We start from the raw sequence: 22,520 nt of genomic DNA, 5'->3' as shown, positions 1-22,520 counted from the left end.
CAGCCTGGTAGTGCACATGGAAGATTTTTAACTGGCCAGTTTCCATAATTACATAAGCCAATGCCTTATAATAAATCTCTTTCCCTCTCTCCTTCTATCTCTCCCTCTGACCCATATCTGCTCCAATGACTGTATTAACTACATGTTGTTTTAATGATTCAATAATGGCAGCAACAGGACGTATCGAACAAGATAATGGGGTGTCGGCAAAAGATTATTTATTTCTATGTTTGGTGTGTTATATAATTTCAAAATAACTTCTTGTCAAATCACTTTGTTTTGGTGTTTCTATATAGCCTATATTCTCAAAATGTTCTATATACATCCAAACGCCTGGTCTGCAAAGGCTTCCTGCAGAAGGTGGCATATTGCTAATGCACTTCAAGATGGGAACTTGAAAGATATAAAAAGGATTTGACATCTGGCATGGTGACTCAATTAATTACTGTGTTGGATTAATTAGTGTGCTGAATCTCCTGAGCCAACACCATGAGTCTGAGCAGAGATACATTACATTGGTTGGCGAATAAGCACTTTAGGAGTGTGCTAATTCCAAATTTTGATTCAAGGTTGGGTAAGGAAGGGTTAGGAGGCTATATATTTTATGATAAGGAAAATATATCTTCAGGATATAAAATACATGTTAAAGTCCTGTCCAAATTATAGAGGTAATGAAATTGCAGGAGCCTTTGAATTAACTCATAACTGCACAAACAGTCCAGGAAGTACCATAACAAATATTTTGCCTAAAATAAGAAAAAAAGAGCACACTTCTAATCATTGCACATTTTCTCCAGAGGTTTTTATAAATTTAGAATTTAAGTGAAAAAATCCTAAACAATTTTATCATGTTCAAATCACATTACAGATGCTCTTGAGAAGACAGGGTGGCATGATCTTTAAAAATGCAGAATCTGGAATCAAAAGGCTGAGCCTTTATTTGCTTATCTATAAAACACAATTTTAAATAGACCCAAATTCTCAGGTTTGTTTTGAGGATTAGATGAACGAATCCATCTTGAATTCTTTATACAGTGGATAAGAAAGAATGAGTATGCAGTATATGCTAGCCGCCTGTTCCACAGTTGTTCAACGGTATTTAATGACATAAAGTCAAAAGTAATTTCTGGAAAAGAATGTTATTACAACAGGAAAATATTTTGAAATGTATTTTGGCAAAGCAATTATACCTTTAAAAAGAGAAAAATACTACAGTATAAAGGAATCACATGAATCAAATATTTAAACCCTAAGGCAAAAGAAGAAACCTAGAGTATTATTTTCTTTTAAAAATCTATTACCCACTACTGGTTTTTGATACCTTGAAGAGTATTCATAGTCTTCCAATAATATCAAAAATTCTGAAAACTTCATATCTATAAACTGAATCCTTTAAAAAAAATATTAAATATGGCATAAAATAGCCTTAGATTAGTACAGGAGTATTTTTTAAAAATATCTGTCTAAAAAATGGGAAATTATTTCGTGGAAAGACTCACCTTTCGCAAATAGGTTTATTTTGCACATGTCACAATTTAGCATGTGCTAAAAATGTGTAGATGTACCACCCTACATATATACACACATATATAGATAGATAATTATATAAAGATCAAAAATTGAATTTTCATATAGATTTTATCTTGATAAGGTAAAAGGGAAAACATTTCTTTTATTTCAGTGGTAGTACACTTTTGAAGAAATATCAGAGAAATAACTAAAGCTTATGTTGGTGACTGATATGCAGTGATAAATAAGTATCTGATTGCCTAAAACATTTTTTAAGTAAAGCTAGAGAACCAATAGAAACCTCCAGATAAAATGGGTTTAGAATAGCATTTAACTCAAACTTTGGTGTGTAGACAATCTTCCTGTTGCCTTTGCTTGAGAAATCTGTGTGGTAAATATTGTTCTCTCACAGGAGTCAATAGAATAGTCTACTTAATACAACTCCACCAACCAAGGACTGCAGTGTTTGTGGGGCCACATCTCAAAGACTTTTTGAAATAAGGTGCACTGGACCACTAAGAATTCAATCGCCCTGATCATTAAATATTTAGCTTGGCCTACCAACTTGTTTGGTTCTTAAATACATGTGAAATCTCCCACTTCATCCTCTTATGGACAAATGTGTGGATTTGGGAAGTAAAAATTACACCCTAGAATCTCCCATGTTGTTTAGAAGTTTGGTGACACAAATATTTCCTATTTATTCCAATCATTACTTTTAGGTGAACCAATAACCTCTGTCTCATCCACATGCACTGAATGAGCAGAGATCCACACATACCAGTTTCTTTCGTGTAATAAACTTGAGGAAGAATTTCTTTCATGTAACAAATTGAAGAAGGAATGCAATGTTGCTGAGTTCAGTACATTTGTCAAGACCCTTCTGGGAGTTTTTATGTCCCTATAGTGTAGACTGAGTCGTTTAGCAGCCATGAGATCTTCCCATATAAGTGGCATTTAGAGAGAAAGACTTTCATTTCATATATATAATTTGTGAATCTCCTAAATAATATAAAACATTTTTCTCCTCAAGTTTTATCACTTGTATTATCACTTAAATAGGAGAGGTCCTAAAGTCCTAATCCCTGGAACTTGAGAATGTTACCTTACACGGCAAAAGGGAATTAAGGAAGCAGATGGAATTAAAATCGCTAATCAGCTGACCTTAAAATAGGACCGTTAGCCTAGATTACCCAGGTGGGCCCACTATAATCACAGGTGTTCTTAAATGTGAGGGAGGGATACAGAAGACTCAGTCAGAATGTGGCTATGACGAAGACTCAATCAGCCATTGCTGGCTTTGAAGATGGCAGGGAGCTGTGAGCCAAGAGATGTGGGCAGCCCCAAGAAGATGGAAAAGTGAAGAAACACCTCTAGAGACTCCACAGAGGAACTCAGCCCTGCAGATAGTGAATTTTAGCCTGGTGAGATTCACTTCAGACTTCAGACCTGCAGAAATGCAAGATGATACACTGTGTTGTTTTAAAGGCATAGAGTGTATGGTAGGTAATTTGCTACAGCAGCAAGAGAGAAAACTAAAATATCCAATTAAGAAATGAAGTTTAAAGGTATCCACACATCCTATCTTTCCACTACTTTTTAAAACATCGAGTTCATCAATTAACCATATAAGCTTACCTAGAGGAAGATTTTACAGAGATTTTCCAAGGAAGTTAACAAAAATTATGATGCTAATCATCCATCTTGGCTCTTAAAGGTGCAAATAATATTACCAAGGAATAACAAGGTTGTTTATTTCTTGTTCTTCATGTAAACCTGTAATGTATGACAATTAATTTGTGTCATCTTAAAAATAAAAGCATTTGTATATATTATTAAGTGTGAGTAGTAGTAGTCTGGCTAAGCAGATAAAGCAACAACCTTATAAATTACCTTACTAAACAACCACTTAGTATGATTAACCTGTTTCCTTCTAAATTCTGCGTGTATTACTGTCAGAGACAAACCACTTGGAAAATATCCAAGTTTTGTGGTCCATGAAAAAGAAAAAACAAACTGTTATTTTTAGTGATTTCACTGGGAAGCAAGCAGAGATAATTTCTGAGCTATGACAAAATACTGAGTCAACCATCTCAGAACATCCACATACCAAGGAATTATTATTCAGGTCCATCTTCCCAGCAAATGGCCCCCAGGTTGTTCCCACAGGAAGTTGCTGCCGACTCTGGATTTTCCGTTCTCCGTCTTTCTGAAATACCTCCAGCTCCCCTGCAGACAATGAAAACAAGAGGTGTTTGGAGTACTTTCACGTGTGCCTTACCCACAGCCACCTCTTTTTCTGTGTTGGCTTTACACACGCAATATTCTCGGGATTCATATTAAGAGAATTAATTATGCTCGTCTGAAAAACAACTAATCTTGTTATCCTGAGAAGAAAATAAAACTTGTCCTTAGAATTGTATTTGGAATTTAGTCCAATTTCTTTCTTGCACCTTTTCACACACATCATCTACAGAAGTCAATTCTATTTAGTAAGTCCTGAAGAACTCGAAATAATAACACCTCAAAAAACACTGCTCTAATGGAAAAACAGGTAGGCAAAAAACATGAGGACAATGGCTCAGAGTTAAAATTTTATATTTGATCACCAATGTAATTAAAAATTATAATTAAAGATATGTACCTTATGCAATTACTTTATTATAGTTACTCAAGACTCATGGTGAACAACATCTGGTGAGTTTTTGAAAGCACTTGGTAATTTTCTGAAATTACTACTAGTTTCAAGGGATAAAGTATCTACATGTATAAAAAGTAGAGGTGCATGTTTTCCCAAATGAAAAAATGTTTAATCAAATTCATTACATTTTTATATTTGGTACTTGATGTAGATTCTATGTTACCAGAAGAGTTTGGACAAAAAACACTTATGAAACAGCCAGTTTTGGATGGTCTTCGTCCTTTCATTGCCTCCAATTTATTACATTAGGATCATTAAAGGGAAATAGGAAGTAAAGACAGTATACACACTGCCATAAAGTAGGAATTCATCAAATGCTCCCTTAAGAAATTTATTTAAGAAATAAATGAATTAATAAAAAAAAATGAAGGTTTCAAAGCTTCAAAGAATAACCATCAGTCTAAAAACTGTTTGGGATAAACAAACCAACAAAATCTCGACCAGGAATTGGAGTCTTTCTCTTTAAATAATTAAATCTATGAAATTTATGTCCTGACAGTATCACTATACCACATTATCATAGCAAAAGATTTATATTTCAAAATATTAATCTTAATAATATAATTTATGTTTTTTATTGGTATTTCTTCTCACCCTGCTCAAGAGTAGACATGAAAATGGGAAGGAATGGATTAATAAGTATAAATAGAAACCATATACAACAGATAGCTGAGAAAAGTTCTAAATAACACAGAATGTATTCAGTAGTTACATTTTCTAAGAGTAATACATAAGTCATGGTAGGTAATCTATTATAAAATTTTTGTCTTACTCTGGCCTTAATTTCTTTTCAAGTCTATAACTTTAAATATGTACATTTAATTTTGATGTTTTTAAAAGCAATACCATCAACCTGAGTTCAGTTAGATCTTTCCTTTATTTCTTCACATTTGTGTCTCCTCCATTTAACACCAGTTAAAATACCAGACATTACTTTTCACGTTTTTATTATTGCTTATCCTGAAAACCAAAATCAAAGTATGTAAACCACAGTCAGCTAAAATATTGTGTCATGGTTCCATTATGTCAATTATGAAAATATAAATTTATCTGTATTGGGACAATGAAGATACAATGGAAATAACAATCCCAGGCTCACAGTAAACAATGTCAATTCAAGGATGACACCTCCATTCTCCCTTTTTGTTGTACTCCCTTTCTCTCCCACTTGTCAAATACACTAAAAATGGAAGAACTCATTAAACTCATTAAGATAGACACACACATCCCCCTCCTTTTCTTTTCATTCTGATGTATCAGTAGCTAAAGATGATCAGTAATTAGGAAAATGGACCCAAAAAAGATTCTATAAGTCTGAGCTTTCGAAATGTAGCTTTATAAATAGAATACTTGCAACAAATAATATATTAATGCTTAAGTATCAAATCCCAAGTCCAGGGAATATGGAATAATAATAATTTGTTCTCTGTAGGTGGAATAACAAACCCATTTCTGAGATTTTCCCCTGAAAATGTTTTTCATCCTTATACAATCTTTTTGATTAATGCATTGGGATCAGAGCCCTATTGACAAAATTCTCCAAGACAGAGAATAGCTAACAATCTACTATGATGTCAACAAGGATTCAGTGGAAAATGTCCCTCAATGTATATATTCATATGTGATAACGTACTTATTTAAATCTTTTAAGATATTTTTTTCTATTTGAAAAGAAACTTTAATTTCTGATAGTTCTTTGAATTTTTCAACCATACATACTTAAATTTTAAGCAATTTCTTTACAATTTACCATTTAAGGATAAAATACATTTCAATCCCTCTGCTAAATACTAGTTAAGAATGTTCTTTTCTATGTAAAAATGATGCCCAAATAATTTGCTTGTTTTTATACACTAAAAAAAAGTCATGTCACATTTAAGTGATACCAGAGAAATCAGAGGATCTTTGAAAACCTTTTAAAAAAGTAATTCGTCCTCTCTTTCTGCCACTGACATTTTTCATTTGAAAAAGGTTCATACTCAGGCAAACAGTGACTTCTTATCTATACCTGTGGATTTACAAGTAGCTCTTTCTTTTAATGGATTAAGAACTACAAACTTAGGGCAGATCATAAAGTGATACCTAAATATCACCAAAGTTCTTGAGGTGTCTTTGACTATGCATTAAAATTTTAAGCAAACCAAAACTACTTTTATGAGCTCTTAAGCATGACCATAACAGAAGGTCCAATAACGTTTCAAGCTAACAAGACAATCTTTTTGAACTTTATTAGGCAAACAGGCAAATCCCAGTCTCCTTTCTTGCTTATAAGGAAGTTATTCTGAGGTTTGGGGAAATCCATTCTGTTGCTAAAGTATTAAAATAAACATATTCATTTATTCACAACAGGGTTAAAGAAATCCACAAGCACAATGCAAATAATTAGCATTTACACACTACCAGGCTGCACAGGTTAATGATAGAGAAATAAGACATTGTATAAATGGAAGTTATATTTGATTTAACTTAGATGTTGCTTAACAACATAATATTTAAATTTTTTCAAAGATTAATAAGTGTCATGAAATAGAGGAAACATTATTGCACTAAAAACAAGATTAACTGTTAATCAACTCTATCCAATAACCAGCTAAATGGCCTTGAATAGAAAAATTATCTTTTCTGAGTCTTTGCTTTGTCCTTGGTAAAGAGGGTTTCGCACTCACTTGCTACTTGGTAAGGTGCCCATGACACCATGATTTTCTTTTCCCAGATATATCATGAGAGGTAAAAAGAACACTGGGGTTGTAGGTCAAAGACCCAGGTCCAACAGTTTATCATAAAAATGGATGTTTAACTTGAAAAGATCAGATATTCCAAAATCAGAGAGCAAAGCTCCAATTCTTGTTTGATTTGTTTATTCATTTTTTTTGCCTCTATACATTAGTTTATTCATTCTTTTATTCTACTAATATTTATTTGGTATCTACCAAATATCAGGCAGTGGGTTATGCCCAAGCATAAAGCCACAAACAAAACAAGCCTGGACCTTGGACAAATTTCAGGAAATGTAATCCATAAGGCTTGAGAAGTAGACATCATAGAACCTAGTGATTATTTAGATTTTACGAGTTAGGGAAGGGAAAATCCAACAATAATGTTCAGGTATCTGGCTTAAGCAAATGGGCCAATGGTCATGTACCTTTTGAGATAAAGAACACATGCAAAAAAAAAAAAAAAGAAGAAGAAGAAGAAGATTTAAGGATAAGATGAGGAGTTATAGTTAAGAAATATTGAGGTCGAAGTGGCTGTAAGTAGGGTGCCTGGGTGGCTCAGTCGGGTGCCTGTGTAGCTTAGTCGGTTGAACATCTGCCTTTGGCTCAGGTTGTGATCCCAGGGTCCTGGGATCGAGCCCCGCATCAGGCTCCTGCTCTGGGGGAGCCTGCTTCTCCCTCTGCCTCTCTCTCTAGGCTCTGTCTCTCATAAATAAATAAATAAAATCTTAAAAAAAAAAAGTGGCTGTAAGGAAGGCAAGAGATGGGGAGGTACAAGCCTGAGACTCAGAAGCAAGGTCTTAACTAGAGTGATAAATTTTGGTATTTTACTCATTAATTAAAACTAGCTTGCATATGGTAATAAAAGCCATAAGACTGTTCATCCAGGACCAAGTATATCAGAATAAAGTAAGAAGACCTAAGACAGGGTTCTAAGGATCTTCAATAGGCAGAGTGATAGAGGAGCAGGCTCAGAAAATTAGGAGAAGTGGGGTACCTGGGTGGCTCAGTCAGTTGAGCATCTGACTCTTGGTTTTGGCTCAGGTCCTGATCTCATGGGTAGTGGGACTGAGTCCCACTGGGCTCCACGCTCAGTGGGCATCTGCTTGGATATTCTCTCCCTTTGCCCCTTCCTCCACTCTCTCTCTCTCTCTTTCAAGTAAATATATAAATCTTTAAAAAAGAAACTTAGAAGTGCAAGAGAATAGAAAAGAAACTGGATATAGCAGCCAATGGACTGATTAAGAATGTAAAGGAGGAGGGATGAATCAAGTAATCTGAAAATTCATGGAAGTAAGAAAAGAATCGGAAAGATCCCTTTTGATGAGATGGAAATCATGGGTATCTGGAGTGAAAGGAGTTTGGAGGCCAAACCACAGACTGGAATGAGTTCAAAACTGAACTGGAGAAGAGTCAATTGAAAAAGCCATGTGATCCTTAACCCTTTGAACTTCAGTTTCTGCCTACAAAATAGGAATTACAATATCTTCTTCATATGACCGCTGGGAGGATTAATTCACAGAACACATGCAAAGTGCCTAATAAATACTTACTACTTCACCAAAAAGACACTGAAGCATTCTAAGAGCATGTCCACATACTTCCATCATCCCATCTAACCATTCACCAGTGTCTGTGGTCACATCCCCTCTTAACACTTCCATCCAAAATACTCCCCATACCTTGGCTTATCTCCTTTTCAAGTATCTCCTGGATTCACCTTTCTTATCAGCACTCCCCAGGGTTCATCAACTCAGATGTCGATTACCGACCAGCCTCAATTCACTCTACAGCTCCAAATCCCTGTCACGATAAACTTAGTAAAACTCCACAGTCACTCATTGGTACAAGTTCCTTTAGTAGCGTCCCGACTTGAGCGTCTATGCCTGAATCTTAACCACAACATTGCTCCACAGTGTCTTCTGTTCTGCTCTCAGGAATGTATTTTTTCCCTCCAGTCAAGAAAGCCTTCCTCACTATACCTTCCTCCTATGTCCAGTTTAACCCCCTTCTTTCTGAGAATTGTGCTTTTTACCTGGCAGACACTCTGTACTCCTGGCTGCCTTCATAAACTCTATTAACGTTGCAAGACCAAACCCAAAGCTATTCTCTTTTACCAGATGTCTCTGAACTCCAGAACAAACTGAGTTCTCCTTCCCTAGTACTCCCATGGCATTTATAATCCAATGCTACACAATTTTGCAGTTAATGACTCCCTAGTGCTTTCCCTTGGATAACCCTTTTCACCTCAAGAGGAATATGAGCATCTTGAACTATGGGTATAGTTTTTAATTTCTCTTTATCCTCTGGTAACCAATATAATTTCTGACACATGGTAATTGTGAAATACAAACTGAACATAGTTGATTGGATGTTTTCTTAAGTTCATAGACTTAATTTTAGTACAGTTAAAGTTGATTTTAAGGACAAAAAAAGTTGCCTTAATATGTGTCTTCTCTTTGTATTACAACAACCATATATTTCATTTGCTCAGCATTTTACTACATTTACTTACGTTACCTCATCTGTGAAATATGGAGCAGGCTGAAAAATAAAGACTTTTCCTCTCAGCCACTTCATATTTTTGCAGCTATTCTTCAAAAAGAAGCCTTTTTTTTTTTAACATGCTGGGTTAGTTCACACAAAATATTTGAGACACATAGGATGGACTAATCAATTTTGGTAAAAGATAATATTGTTAGTGCTGAGGGCTGTTTCTCTTATCTTCTTGATAATGCATACTTTTAAAAGTCTGTGATTACTCAAAGACTTATGATAGCCTCACTTTAAAAAAAAAAAAAAAAAAAAGCCCTAAGTCCGAAATCACTACCAAACATACTGCAGCTTTTAAGATATCAAGCCACTTTTTTTTTTGCGCAAATAAAAGAAATTCGCTGGTGGAAAGAAATACTTAAAGTCAAGAGAGATACCCTCAAATCTTATTTTATTGAAGGTACAATCAAGCTATTGTTTTGTTTCTTTTAGAAAGGGTCCTTTTGATGCCTCTTTAGAAAGCAAAGTATATGAAAACTGTAGTATACCAAAGGAGAACAGACAAGATGTGGGCCTTTTAGCATGGTTATCAGCCATCATGCTTCAAATGAATTCAGTATTAAGTTGATGACATAAATGTATATGGTATTTACAGACCATCCCTTAACTCCAGGCTCGGATTTCGTAGATGGACATGGTTGCAAATAAATGAGATGACAGAAGATCCTATTTCATTTGCTGAAAATAAAATTTGGATTGGTTTGAACTTGGTTTTAAATATATAACCAATTTTTAAAGCAGGCCACATGAATTAGCTCATAATGTTTATCAGGCCTTATTGTAACAGAAGGCTATAGCGTCAGAACCCATATTTATATTTTCTCCATGGTTGGAAAACATTATACATCATGGTATCAAACATGGACAGCCCCGAAGTCATGCTGAGTTCAAAAAGCGCTCAAAGATTCTAAAAATCTCAAAACATTTTCAAAGTCAGCCAAGGTGGCTGAAGTATGGCAGGGCTCTTGCTATTTTATGGTTTAACCATTTGACAGCTGCCTGCCGGATACATAAGAGGGTTAGATGATCATTTCGCTGCTGATTATCTTCACAGCCAAACTGCAGTTTCGCCACTGTATGTGTGTTTCCTTAGGCATTAATAACAGCATGTTTCATCTGCATTTTAAGACAAATAGTGCCATTTATATTATGTTATGTTGAGCCATCTCAAAGCATGGTTTGGCACAGGAAATGATAGTTCTTGGTAAGTGGCTACAGATCGCCTTATAGGGATACCTTTTCTAATTTTCCTTCTCAGTTTTTGAGTCACACAGTCATAACACACACTGAACTACAGTTTTGAACATAAACTTGAAATACGACATTCCCTATTCAAGTACTCCAGTCAAACCCTGATAAATCAGGCTGGCCATGGAGTGATCTTATCCCTTCTGACTCTTTAATAAATCGAACCTTGTAAGTTCGTACTGTTGGAAGTTGTCACTAAATGAAATTGTGACCTTATCCGGCGCATGAACTTATCCTGCTGACAACTACATTTATTGTGTGGATAAGAAAGGGAAAAAAAGAAAAAAAGAATAAAGAAAAAAATGAGATATTTGATAATTCTGATCTTAGCCATATGTAACTCTAACAGATGGGATCTTTTCGATGTTCCATTAATGATTTGCCAAAGATGAGAGAAAAATGCTCACATTAGGTAAGTGCTGGGGGCACTGCGGATGTTCTTAAAAGTGCATGAAGAGGTACTGGGTGACAGCAGTGAATCAGAAGCTATTAGTCTACCACAAAGAGCCCTGAATTAGTTTGTAAGTAGCTTGTAATGGTGGTGGCAAAATAGAAACGTTCCCTTTTCATGCATTCAGTGGCTAAAAACTCCAAAACAAGATACTGGAATTGTCTAAAACCTGGAGCAGGTTAAATCACTGCAATTTTCAAGAATAAAAACATACCCTTCAGCTACAGTTTCTAAAACGTCATAGAAATCAATGTGTACAGCATTAAGAAGCAAATTTACATGCATATGCTACCATACATCAGCATGTAATACAAGCTCGGGAATCTTTTACCTTATTATTCTGGCTGGCTTTCAGAATTAATTCTGAGGCTATGATAGGTCTGGATATTCTTTCTATCATAAGGCCTACCGAAACCTACAAATTATCATCTTCAAGAGAGAAATAGAAGAGATAAAATGTGGTTCTAGGTAGTAAGATCATTGGTAATAAAGTAGAAAATTCAAGATGTTTTTAAAAACAAAACCATGATGTGAAATAAAACTAGAAAGCCTTCACCTGCATACTCACATATAAAATGAAGTTTTATATGCAGAGACCAAGTTCAAGATTTGGGGGGAAAGATTGCCAAATTTTGCCCTTTGCTCTATGGTCTATTTGTACAAACAAAAAATCAGCTCATCCCAGGTGTGTGAAAATATTCACCTGGAGGGTGACTGGCTCTTGCAAATGTTTGGAAGTGTCACTGGAAGGAGGAACGGCAGTTTCTGGACTCTTTTCAGCTGCTGGAAGGAGGGAGGAAGGAGTCACCACTCTTGCTCAAGAAAACCTGGCACAGTATGCTTCTTCGCTGCCAAAACCCTCCCTGACCTTCCAGACACCACTCCTTGTCACAGGCTGACCCAATACCACTTCCTGATTCAAATCTTGAGACACAGAGGGAGAGTGTGCTTTGGAAGGTCTGGCTAGGGAGGAAACATCACGGATGGGAGAGGTCTGGGTTAGCAGGCACAAAAAACAGCGGTGGAGAAGAAACATCCAAAAGTTAGTCCACGAACAGGAGGTCCATCGAAGGGGCAGGGCCCGTAGGGCCCTGGTGAGACAGAGAAGGCCTGTTTTCTCCAGGAGGAAAAACTCTAAAGGAGAAACTTTGGGCGCAAATCAACCATAGATCCTGTTTGACTGAAAAGAAGTCAGAAATAGCTTTAAAGAACATTTGCTATAGAACACCAGTGGGCCTTATTGATAACTGCAGTTCTAAATTTTAGGCAATGTCGACAGCTGTATGTTAAAATTGCATGCTTTCTCATAGGGTACATAGGTTTTATTAATTTAGAAAAAGACAGTTGGCAAGCAATGGAACTTTTCACAAGTCACTGCTGTTGTTTAAACACCACTGGTTTGCTAGGTATTTCTTTAGCTCAATAACCAGATTAATCCAGCTATAGTCTTTTTTTTTTTTTTTTTACATTTTGAAATGGTGTAGATGGAGATGAAAACATACTGAAAAGCTCTAACGGATAAACATTCTTAAGCATTGATTGTGATTAGGATGAGTTTTACCTGGAAGGAAAGTCTATATTTGGAGTGAGGAGGTGACTTTTGAAGTACTCTCAGCCAAGAATAGAAATGTGCAGAAGACCGGTCTAAAAGTGATATTCCATTACGGATTTTAAATTTTTTATCCAGAGAACAAGTACAAGTATCACTTTTTAAAAAGAGTTTCAAAAAATAGAGTGGGATATAGACAATAAAGAGACTAAAAATTTAACATGTCGCCAATGAATACAGATCCTAGGATACTTGAGTTCATACCTAAGACCACTGCCAGTGTTTTATGAAATCTTGATGTGGGTCCCCAAATTTGGGAGAATAAGTCCTGTGCAGTACTAAAGTATATCAGCCACTTAATTCTCTTACTGTATGGCACTCGTCAATAAATAAAATACATGCGTATATTTATTTGGTTTGAAAATGCCTTCATCTGTAGAAAGATAAATATGTAGGCTATGATGCTGGCACAAAGCACAAAGTTTTTATTTCTAAACTTTGAACTCATATTGCTGAAAATATTAATTTCAGAAAATACTTCCAAAAATATAATTCCTAAAGATCAAGCAAATTGCTGTCATTTACTCGTAATTCTGAAGCCTTTCATTCTTGCTTGTGTAACGGTTGTATACATTCTTGAGTTACACGTAACTGACAAGAATAATTTTGCCAAAAGCATCCTCCTTGACACTCCGTTTTTTGGTACAGTCATGGTCAATCTTTCTGTATTTCAAAGGCCTTTGCTGTGTGGCATATCGCTCTAAATACCCATCATTAGTGTTATGCTTAAACCTTACCATTTTGGGGGGCACCTGGGTGGCTCAGTCGGTTAAGCGTCTGCCTTCGGCTTGGGTCATGATCTCAGGGTCCTGGGTTGGAGTCCCGCATTGGGCTCCCTGGTCTGCTTCTCCCTCTGCCTCTGCCCCTCCTCCTGGTTGTCCTCACTCTTGTCTTTCTTTCTCATAAAGAAGTAAACTCTTAAAAAAAAAAAACCCTACCATTTTTTGGAAGTCTATCTGTTACCTCCTAAATGAACACCTCCCTGATTCATACATCTTCTCCTTGCCAGAAGTTCAGAGGTGATCTCTCTCCTTTTGAACTCCTACAGTATTTGATTTTTAACTCTAATATTTTTCATCATTGTCCTCCTTATAATAGTGATCTGTATGTATTTATCATCTCTCTACATGGTACTTCCTAGATATCCCACAAAGCTTTGTACGTGGTAGAGTTGCAGAAACTATACATATCTTCACTGCTTTGGGTTAAATCATTTTCTCAGGAGGTCCTTAAGTCAGTCAACGTCGTATATAGTACTTTTTCACTTTATAATACCATTGTAATAGTTAGTTCCCTGAGAAATAAATAGAGTAGGCATAATTTTACCATCCTATTTATTGGGCTGGGACTCAAAATTAAAATAACTTATTTAAGTCACAAAATTAGTAGTGAAAGTAGGACTCCAACCCTGTTTTGCTGGTGTTCTCATGCTCATTTCAGTTTATCAGACTGCCTCTTTTAAAAAATTTTTTTAACAACTTAACTAGGTGGAAGGATTGACCTCAAGCCCTAGTATCATATCAGCAACCATTAGAATGGATTCATTTATAAGATTAGCTGCCAGTCAATTTGGAAAGCAGAATGTGAGTGCCTGAAGGATGGGGCCACAGGGCGAGTTTTGAAGGAGGCCAGGTGGTAGAAAAGATTAAACAAACAAAACATTGAGAAAGCATTACAGGGCGGAGTGGCAAAATTATTGTTTGATTATCAAAGTTCACAATAAACTTTTACATTTCTGTCCCAAAAATTTCAGAGAGAAGAAATCTAAGGTACATGGTTTTAAAACAGTGGAGTTTCCCACCTTTTCTCCGTCCTTGATGATCATTCTTCAGAGAAAACATGTATGAAATAAATAAAAACTTGAAAATCTGATTAAATATATCGTATCAGTACTAACATAAGAAATGACATAAGCTTCCCTTCATAATAATACAGGTATAAAAGACCTTGTGAACCTTCCGAAACAACTCCCTACCTTTTTATTTGGTTGATAGCATTTTCTCTGCAGAAAACTCTTTGATGTGTAATGGTACGCAGGGATTGCAAATGAGAATCTCTGATGCCCTCATGTTCTCCAGCTTGTAAAATCTTTCTGTCTCCCACATTTAGCACTCAGTGAGTTAAACAGGTCTATGCGCTCTATATTGTGATATGTATATGTTATTCCTCTTCAGTTCCTCTCCCTTTTCCTTTACTTTCCTTGATCTGCTCCTGTCCAACGTGAATATGAGATAAAAATGCCCAATCTTGAGGGAGGAAGAAAGGGAAGGAGAGAAGGAGGGAGGAAGAAAGAGGGAGAAGGAGGAAGGAAAGCAGCTAGGCAGGCTGACAGGTATTATTACTCATGAGTGTAGTTTCCATAGATTCAGAGCTTTTTGCACAGATCTAAGGATTGATCCTTTCCTCCACGTATAAGCAACTGCCTCTGAAAACATCATTTCTGGGGAGGGACTCTTCATAGGAACTCTTGCATAGGCTTCTCTGGGGCATGACCCAGTAGAGCTACGACCGCTCACCAGGTATTAGACTTTCGCAGGCGGAACTATTTTCAGGACCGTTTGTATTTATAAAACTGCACTCAACAAAACTTTATTTAAAGAAGTATAGACTCATTTAAAATTACTTGTCGAACACAAAATGCCAGGCACAGTGCTGGATACTGGAGATACAAACATGAATCTAATGTGGATCTTCTCCTTATGTGACTTATCCTAATGGCGGTGAGAGTTTTTGGTATGGCAAGAGATAAAATTAGACCAGCAAGACAAAAAGACTCCCAAGGCAACTCAGAGAAATCAGGAATGGCATCTCAGGGGAGGGAAAGCTGACAAAAGACAGTATAAGCCATCTCTTTCCCTTATTAGATCAGAAATAATTTCTGTCATAAGTGAACACAATACAATGTTAGCATGAGCATTTAAACACATCATTATTTACAAATAAAATAGTTTGTAAGGCAGAGGGTCAATGAACTAGAAAGAATTGCGTTGCAATAAAATTAATCCCAGGCTGGAAGAAACAAATGACTGGAATTTATTGTAAATAACAGTTTTAAGAACATGGAAATTATAGTTGATGGTAAAAGTTTCTGTTCAATATTGTAAATACATTAATTTTAGATAAAATTAGTATTTGTTTTTCTTTTACTGTTTTTTTTTTAACATACAGCGCTTTCTTAATTTCAGGTGTACAATATAGTGATTCAAAACTTCCATACAACACCCGGTGCTCATCACAGTAAGTGCCCTCCTTAATCCCCATCACCTATTTCACCCACCCCCCACCCACCTCCGCTCTGGTAACCATCAATTTGTTATTATAGTTAAGTCTGTTCTTTGATTTCTCTCCCTCTCTCTCTCACCCTTTTCTTTCCCCTTTGCTCATTTGTTTTGTTTCTTAAATTGCACATATCAATGAAATCATGGTATTTGTCTTTTTCTGACTTTTTTCACTTAGCATTATGCTCTCTAGCTCCAACCATGTCATTGCAAATGGCAAGATTTCATTCTTTTCTGTGGCTAAATAATATTCATATATATATATATATATATATATATATATACATATATACATATATATCTCACATCTTCTTTATCCATTCATCAATCTATGGACACTTGGGCTGCTTCCATATCTTGTCTATTATAAATAATGATGCTATAAACATAGGGGTGCATATATCCCTTTGAATTAATTTCCTTATATTCTTTGGGTAAATACCTACTAGTGCAATTGCTGGATCATAAGGTAATTCTATTTTTAACTTTTTGAGGAACCACCATACTGTTTTCCAGAGTGGCTGCACCAGTTTACATTGCCACCAACAGTGCACAAGGGTTCCTTTTTCCACATCCTTGCCAACACCTGTTTTTTCTTGCGTTGTTATTTTTAGCCATTCTGACAGGTGTGAGGTGATATTTCATTGCAGTTTTGATTTGCATTTCTGTGATGTTGAGCATCCTTTCATGTGTCTATTGGCCATCTGTATGTCCTCTTTGGAGAAATGTCTGTTCATGTCTTCTGCCCATTTTTAATTGGATTATTTGTTTTTTTGGGTGTTGAGTTGTATAAGCTCTTTAAATAATTTGAATACTAACCCTTTATCAGATATGTCATTTGCAAATATCTTCTCCCATTCCATAGGTGGCTTTTTAATTTTGTTGATAGTTTCCTTTGCTGTGCAGAAGCTTTTTATTTTGATGTAGTCTCAACAGTTTATTTTTACTTTTGTTTCCCTTGCCTCAGGAGACGTATCTAGAAAAAAGTTGCTATGGCTGATGTCAAAGGAGTCACTGTCTGTGTTCTCTTCTAGGATTTTTATGGTCTCAGGCCTCACATTTAGGTCTTTAATCTCTTTTGAACTTGTTTTTATGTATGGTGTAAAAAAGCAGCCCAGTTTCTTTCTTTTACATGTTGCTGTCCAGTTTCCCCAACACCATTTGTGAAAGAGACTGTCTTTTTCCCATTGGATATTCTTTCCTGCTTTGTTGAAGATTAATTGACCATATAATTGTGGGTCTATTTCAGGGTTTTCTAGTCTGTTTCATTGATGTATGTGTTTATTTTTGTGCCAATACCATACTATTCTGATGACTACAGCTTTGTAATATAACTTGAAGTCCAGAATTATGCTGCATCCAGCTTTGCTTTTGTTTTTCGAGATGGCTCTGGCTATTCAGGGTCTTTTGTGGTTCCATACAAATTTCAGGATTGTTTGTTTTAGTTCCATGAAAAATACTTTTGGTATTTTGATAAGCATTGCATTAAATGCATAGATTGCTTTGGGTAGCATAGCGTGAGCATGAAATGTCTTTCCATTTCTTTGTGTCATCTTCAATTTCTTTCATCACTATTTTATAGTTTTCAGAGTACAGGTCTTTCATCTCTTTGGTTAGGTTTATTCCTAGGTATCTTATTATTTTGGGTATAATTGTAAATGGGATTGTTTTCTTAATTTCTCTTTCTGCTGCTTCATTATTGGTGTATAGAAATGCAACAGATTTCTGTTCTTTGATTTTGTATCCTGTGACTTTCCTGAATTCGTTTATCAGTTCTAGAAGTATTTTAGTGGAGCCTTGGTTTTTCTAGATATAGTATCATGTCATCTGCAAATAGTGAAAGTTTTACTTCTTCCTTACTGATCTGAATGCCTTTTATATTTTTTTGTTGTCTGATTGCTATGACTAGGACTTCCAGTACTATATTGAATAAAAGTGGTGAGAGTGGACATCATTGTCTTGTTCCTGATCTTAGGGGAAAAGATCTCAGTTTTTCCCCATTAAGGATGTGTGTTTTTCATATATGGCCTTTATTAAATGTTGAGGTATGTTCCTCTTAACCTACTTTGTTAAGGGTTTTTATTATGAATGGGTGTTGTACTTGGTCAAATGCTTTTCTGCATCTGTTCTAATGATCATATGGTTTTTATCTTTTTTCTTATTGACGTGATATATCATGTTGATTGATTTACAAATATTGAACCACGCTTGCAACCCCGGAATAAATCCCATTTAATTGTGCTGAATGATTTTTTTTTAATGTACTGCTGGATTCAGTTTGCTAATATTTCATTGAGGATTTTTGTATCCATGTTCACTAGGGATATTAGCCTGTAGTTCTCTTTTTTAGTGGGGTCTTTATCTGGTTTTGGTATGAAAATATAGCATTTCTAAAAACTGTTGGGAAAGATCTTATAAGCTGCCCTCATGTTAAATAATATTAGCCTTTTCTTAAAAATTTTCTATACTCTTTTTTCATAATTTCACAAACTCCTGAAATCAAGATAACAATAATAGCCTTACTAGAAGCCATCACCTCAAGCACTAAAAATCAGGGAGATGAGCTCATCTGTAAGTATCTCTATCATGTCCTCTCAGTTTACAATGCTTGTAATAAAGGGGACCCTTTCATCGCTTGTTCCTATGACAAGCTAGGTGCAGTTGCTTATTCTCTAACAGATGAGCACATTCAGAACTGATGGTGTGATACTCGGTACCAGAGTCAGGCACCCAGAAGTGATCACAATTATCTAAGCTACCTATATGATGCAAGAAGTCAACTGCTCTTCTTTTAAAAAAATTTCTAGACTTTTAAAATCATTATTATTATTTGATGACTATGTATCAGGATACTCACATAGTTAAAAAGGTATCTGTAAAACTCCATGTAAATGAATAAATGTTGCCTACAAATACCATCAGCTTTTGTAAACAAATGTTAGGAGGTAGCAAGTATGTTTGGAATGATGCATATCTGTCAAATATATGTAAACATGTCAATTGATGACATCCTTCAAAAAGGCTTTTTGTTTTTAAAAGAAAGATGGTTAAAAAAATGCAAAGAACTGACACTATGCTATCCAGTCAGTAAGTTATGACTGATTTTCTTTCTAGCTTCGTTCACTTAAAACCACAGATAGTAACTAACATTCTGTACACCCATTCTGATTTCTTTATATTGTTCATCTTAAATATTCGTTATTTGGAATAGAGTTAAAATACAACAGATATCATACTATGGAAATAATTATGCACCGGTTTTAACTAGAGTCAAAATAATGTAAGAACATAAGCTGAAACATTTTACTTCCAATTTGTAAGAGTAATTTATAATATTTTCTCCCCCACCAAATGCATGAGTGCCCCACAATTTTTTATTTGCTTATATGATGAATCACATCAAAAAAGGAAGCCATGATACTTTTATGAGCATATTAGAAAATAATCGCATATAAAGATAATAAGGAGATGACCAATGGGACACATCATTAAATTAGACTTAACAAAATTTTACAATGATTTCATAAATCGTTAAGAGTGGGGGTTATATACTTTCAGGATTCAATAATTCAGATCATATGAGAAAAAAGTTTATTGACGATCTTGAGAACCAGTTTATATTATCTGAGTATCTGCTGACTTGCTGATACTTCCCATAGGCATCAACTGAATTTCCTACTTGTTCCTCCTATGTTTGTTGTGAACATGAGATCATATATGTAGAAGGCTCAACATAATATCTAGCACATAGTAAGTATTCAATAAATATTATAAATTTTACCTTAGTATTTTATAATTGAGAAGGAAAATGAAGCACATAAGTAATAACTACTTGTATTCAATATACAGACCTGCTTGATAATCATAATTACCCAAACTAGAACCAGCTTTTACCCAGAACCACTTTAATTCCAGATAAAAAAAAAAAATGGAGGCATAAAAATATCATACTGAATCCAAAAGATGACAGGAGCAGCTCCCAGAGCTGATTCCACCTACATAGGTAATGGAGAGCTTCAGCCTATAGTAACCCCATGCTGGTATTTCTTTTAAACTCAGAGCTAAGCCAGGCAAAGGTATGTAGCTGTGAAGGTTAACATCAAAGGTGAGTCACCCATTCCACTTCTAGATAACCAAGATTAACGGTTCCACTGACATTATCTTGACATAGAATTCCAAAAAGGAGAAAATAAGGAACATGCTTATACATTAGTGAAAAAGAACCATATTTAAAGCAATAGGAAATAGTTGTCCTATGTTACTGTCCATCATTAGATTTTTTCATTTCTCTCCTCAAATATTCTCAATTATAGAATAACCAAGCTATAACATTTATTGAGTACTTATTTTGTTCCAGACATAATATTGAGTCCTCTACCCAATGGTCTCTCTTTTTACAACAAATTTAAGAGGAGCAGCTGGGAAATAAATTGATGCCCATGGTAAACCACTTAAATGAAAGTAAGAGCAGCTTCATTAATTGTCATAATCTTTTTTTTAAGATTTTATTTATGAGTGAGAGAAAGAGAGAGAGAGAGAGAGAGCGCACACATGAGCAGGGGGAGGGGCAGAGGGAGAGGGAAGAGCAGACTCCCCAATGAATGGGGAGCCCGATTCGGGGCTCGATCCCAGGACCCCGAGATCATGACCTGAGCCAAAGTCAGACACTTCACCAACTGAGCCATCCAGGTGCCCCCATAATCTTTTTTTTTAGAATACAGTTCTTTATTTTTTCTGTTATTTAGTGTAGATGTACATATTACCTCCTTTTCTTTTTAACTCAAGAGAATACTCTGACTCAAATTGATGCAATTGAGTAAGTCACTTAAATAAAGGAAAGAAAAGTTGATCAGGATTAAAGAATAGCTACAATCATCCAATACATGAGAGACAGATACTAGGAAGAAACAGAAGGCTCTAACACTGCTATATTGAGTAACAATGATGAAATGTATAATGGGAGAGTTAAAGTCATGGACAATACTAATTTCTTGATGGTAAAAATGGCAATATTCCAAACATAAACAGATACTCCCTCCAATATTTCTTCAAAAATGTTCTTTACTATAATCCCTCACACTTACATATCTCTCTTTATCAAAATCAAAGGTTATTCCTTAGCCAAGACCCTGTGAAAATGAAGATTTATTATTATTACTATAACTATGATCATTAGTTTTGGTCATTTTGTCCAGCAATTTGAGCTCCTTAAGCCAAGGATGTTAAACTTAAATAAAGCATGTCTTCAGGAAAAGAATAGTATTTTTAAGTATGTTATTAATTTATTCTCTTGAATTTTCAAAGCCAACAAAGTATGAACAAAACAAGGTTCCTACACAATGTCTGTATTTACCAGTATTTATTATTAACCCATGTATGTTAGGAAAGATTATGATTCCATAAGCAAGCTGTGGGACAAGCATAAGGCATGTAGTCCTAACCAAATCATTTTTTGATTTATTTGCTGAGCAAACATGCAATGAGCATCACTTGTAATCATTGTGCATTTTGGGGATCACCTTCCTTAAATAATTTTGCTCAATTGAAGATCATTAAATCAGTACCCCAAACCCAACTTGTGTCTACAATAAAGCAAACACTTACTTCTACCTTTATACTTAATCACAGCCATATGAGCCATTACAACTCCTTTTTTCCAGAACACAGAATTAGAGTAGAACATTTTTAGTTTCAGCTTCATTATATGGAAAGACAATCAAGCTGGCAGAACCAAAGCTAAAATGTGAAACAGGAGCTTGAAGCAAGAGAATAATATAAACAATATTTGAAATGAGACTACTTCATAGAATAAATTCTAAAGCACTTAAGAGAAATTAATTTACATACACACAATGCAATTACAAGAAAAGAAGGGGCCAGCATCATTAGGGCAGGGTGAAAGAAGACTCCAATTACAAATCATGGTGATCCCCACTTGACCTCACTTAGAATATTGTTAGTCATAGATTCTACTGTATGCAATAAAAATGACAGATCTTCATTTTTTATATATATTCTGATACCCATGCTAGGAGTGACCATCCCCTAAAGAGTTCAAACCACTGAGGTTTTCCTATTCCTATAACTGAAAAATTTATACTGGAACATGGTATTTTACTTCAGAATTTTAGTATTTGAGAAAACTAAGGGCTCCTGGTTTTTAACTCATATGGAAACATCATGTAGAGTACCAAACGGACACGAAGAGGCAGTCCTCCAAAACATCTTTTGATAACCAATCACTTCCAGTTAGAATACTTCACATTCCCCTATCTTTTTTTGCACTAACATCCATGAGAGTACTTGTAGCAAGTGAGTGTGTATATGTCTATGCTTGACTAATATCCATAATAATGTCTGGCTGACTATTATCAGTTATAGGCTTCAGAAAATAAGGTATTATATGTTTAATCAACTTTGTTCCTCAGACCTAGTACTATGCCTTGAATAAAGCAAG

At 35.3% G+C, this 22,520-nt stretch overlaps 1 protein-coding gene across 3 annotated transcripts in view; it reads right to left on the bottom strand.

Moving 5' to 3' along the window:
• ZFPM2 (zinc finger protein, FOG family member 2) overlaps positions 1 to 22,520 on the bottom strand; it is a 450,174-nt gene that overhangs the window by 221,639 nt on the left and 206,015 nt on the right. For all 3 annotated transcript variants that reach the window (XM_032415653.1, XM_032415654.1, XM_032415655.1), the window contains one exon: positions 3,620 to 3,738. In XM_032415653.1, coding sequence (XP_032271544.1) covers positions 3,620 to 3,738 — 119 coding nt within the window. The remainder of the gene's footprint in view (positions 1 to 3,619; positions 3,739 to 22,520) is intronic.

The sequence above is a fragment of the Phoca vitulina genome, unplaced genomic scaffold (genome assembly GCF_004348235.1).
Source record: "Phoca vitulina isolate PV1807 unplaced genomic scaffold, GSC_HSeal_1.0 scaffold18, whole genome shotgun sequence".
Taxonomy (NCBI): Eukaryota; Metazoa; Chordata; class Mammalia; order Carnivora; family Phocidae; genus Phoca; species Phoca vitulina.
The sequence above is the reverse complement of the archived record's forward strand: the minus strand, read 5'-3'. Positions and strand labels throughout refer to the sequence as shown.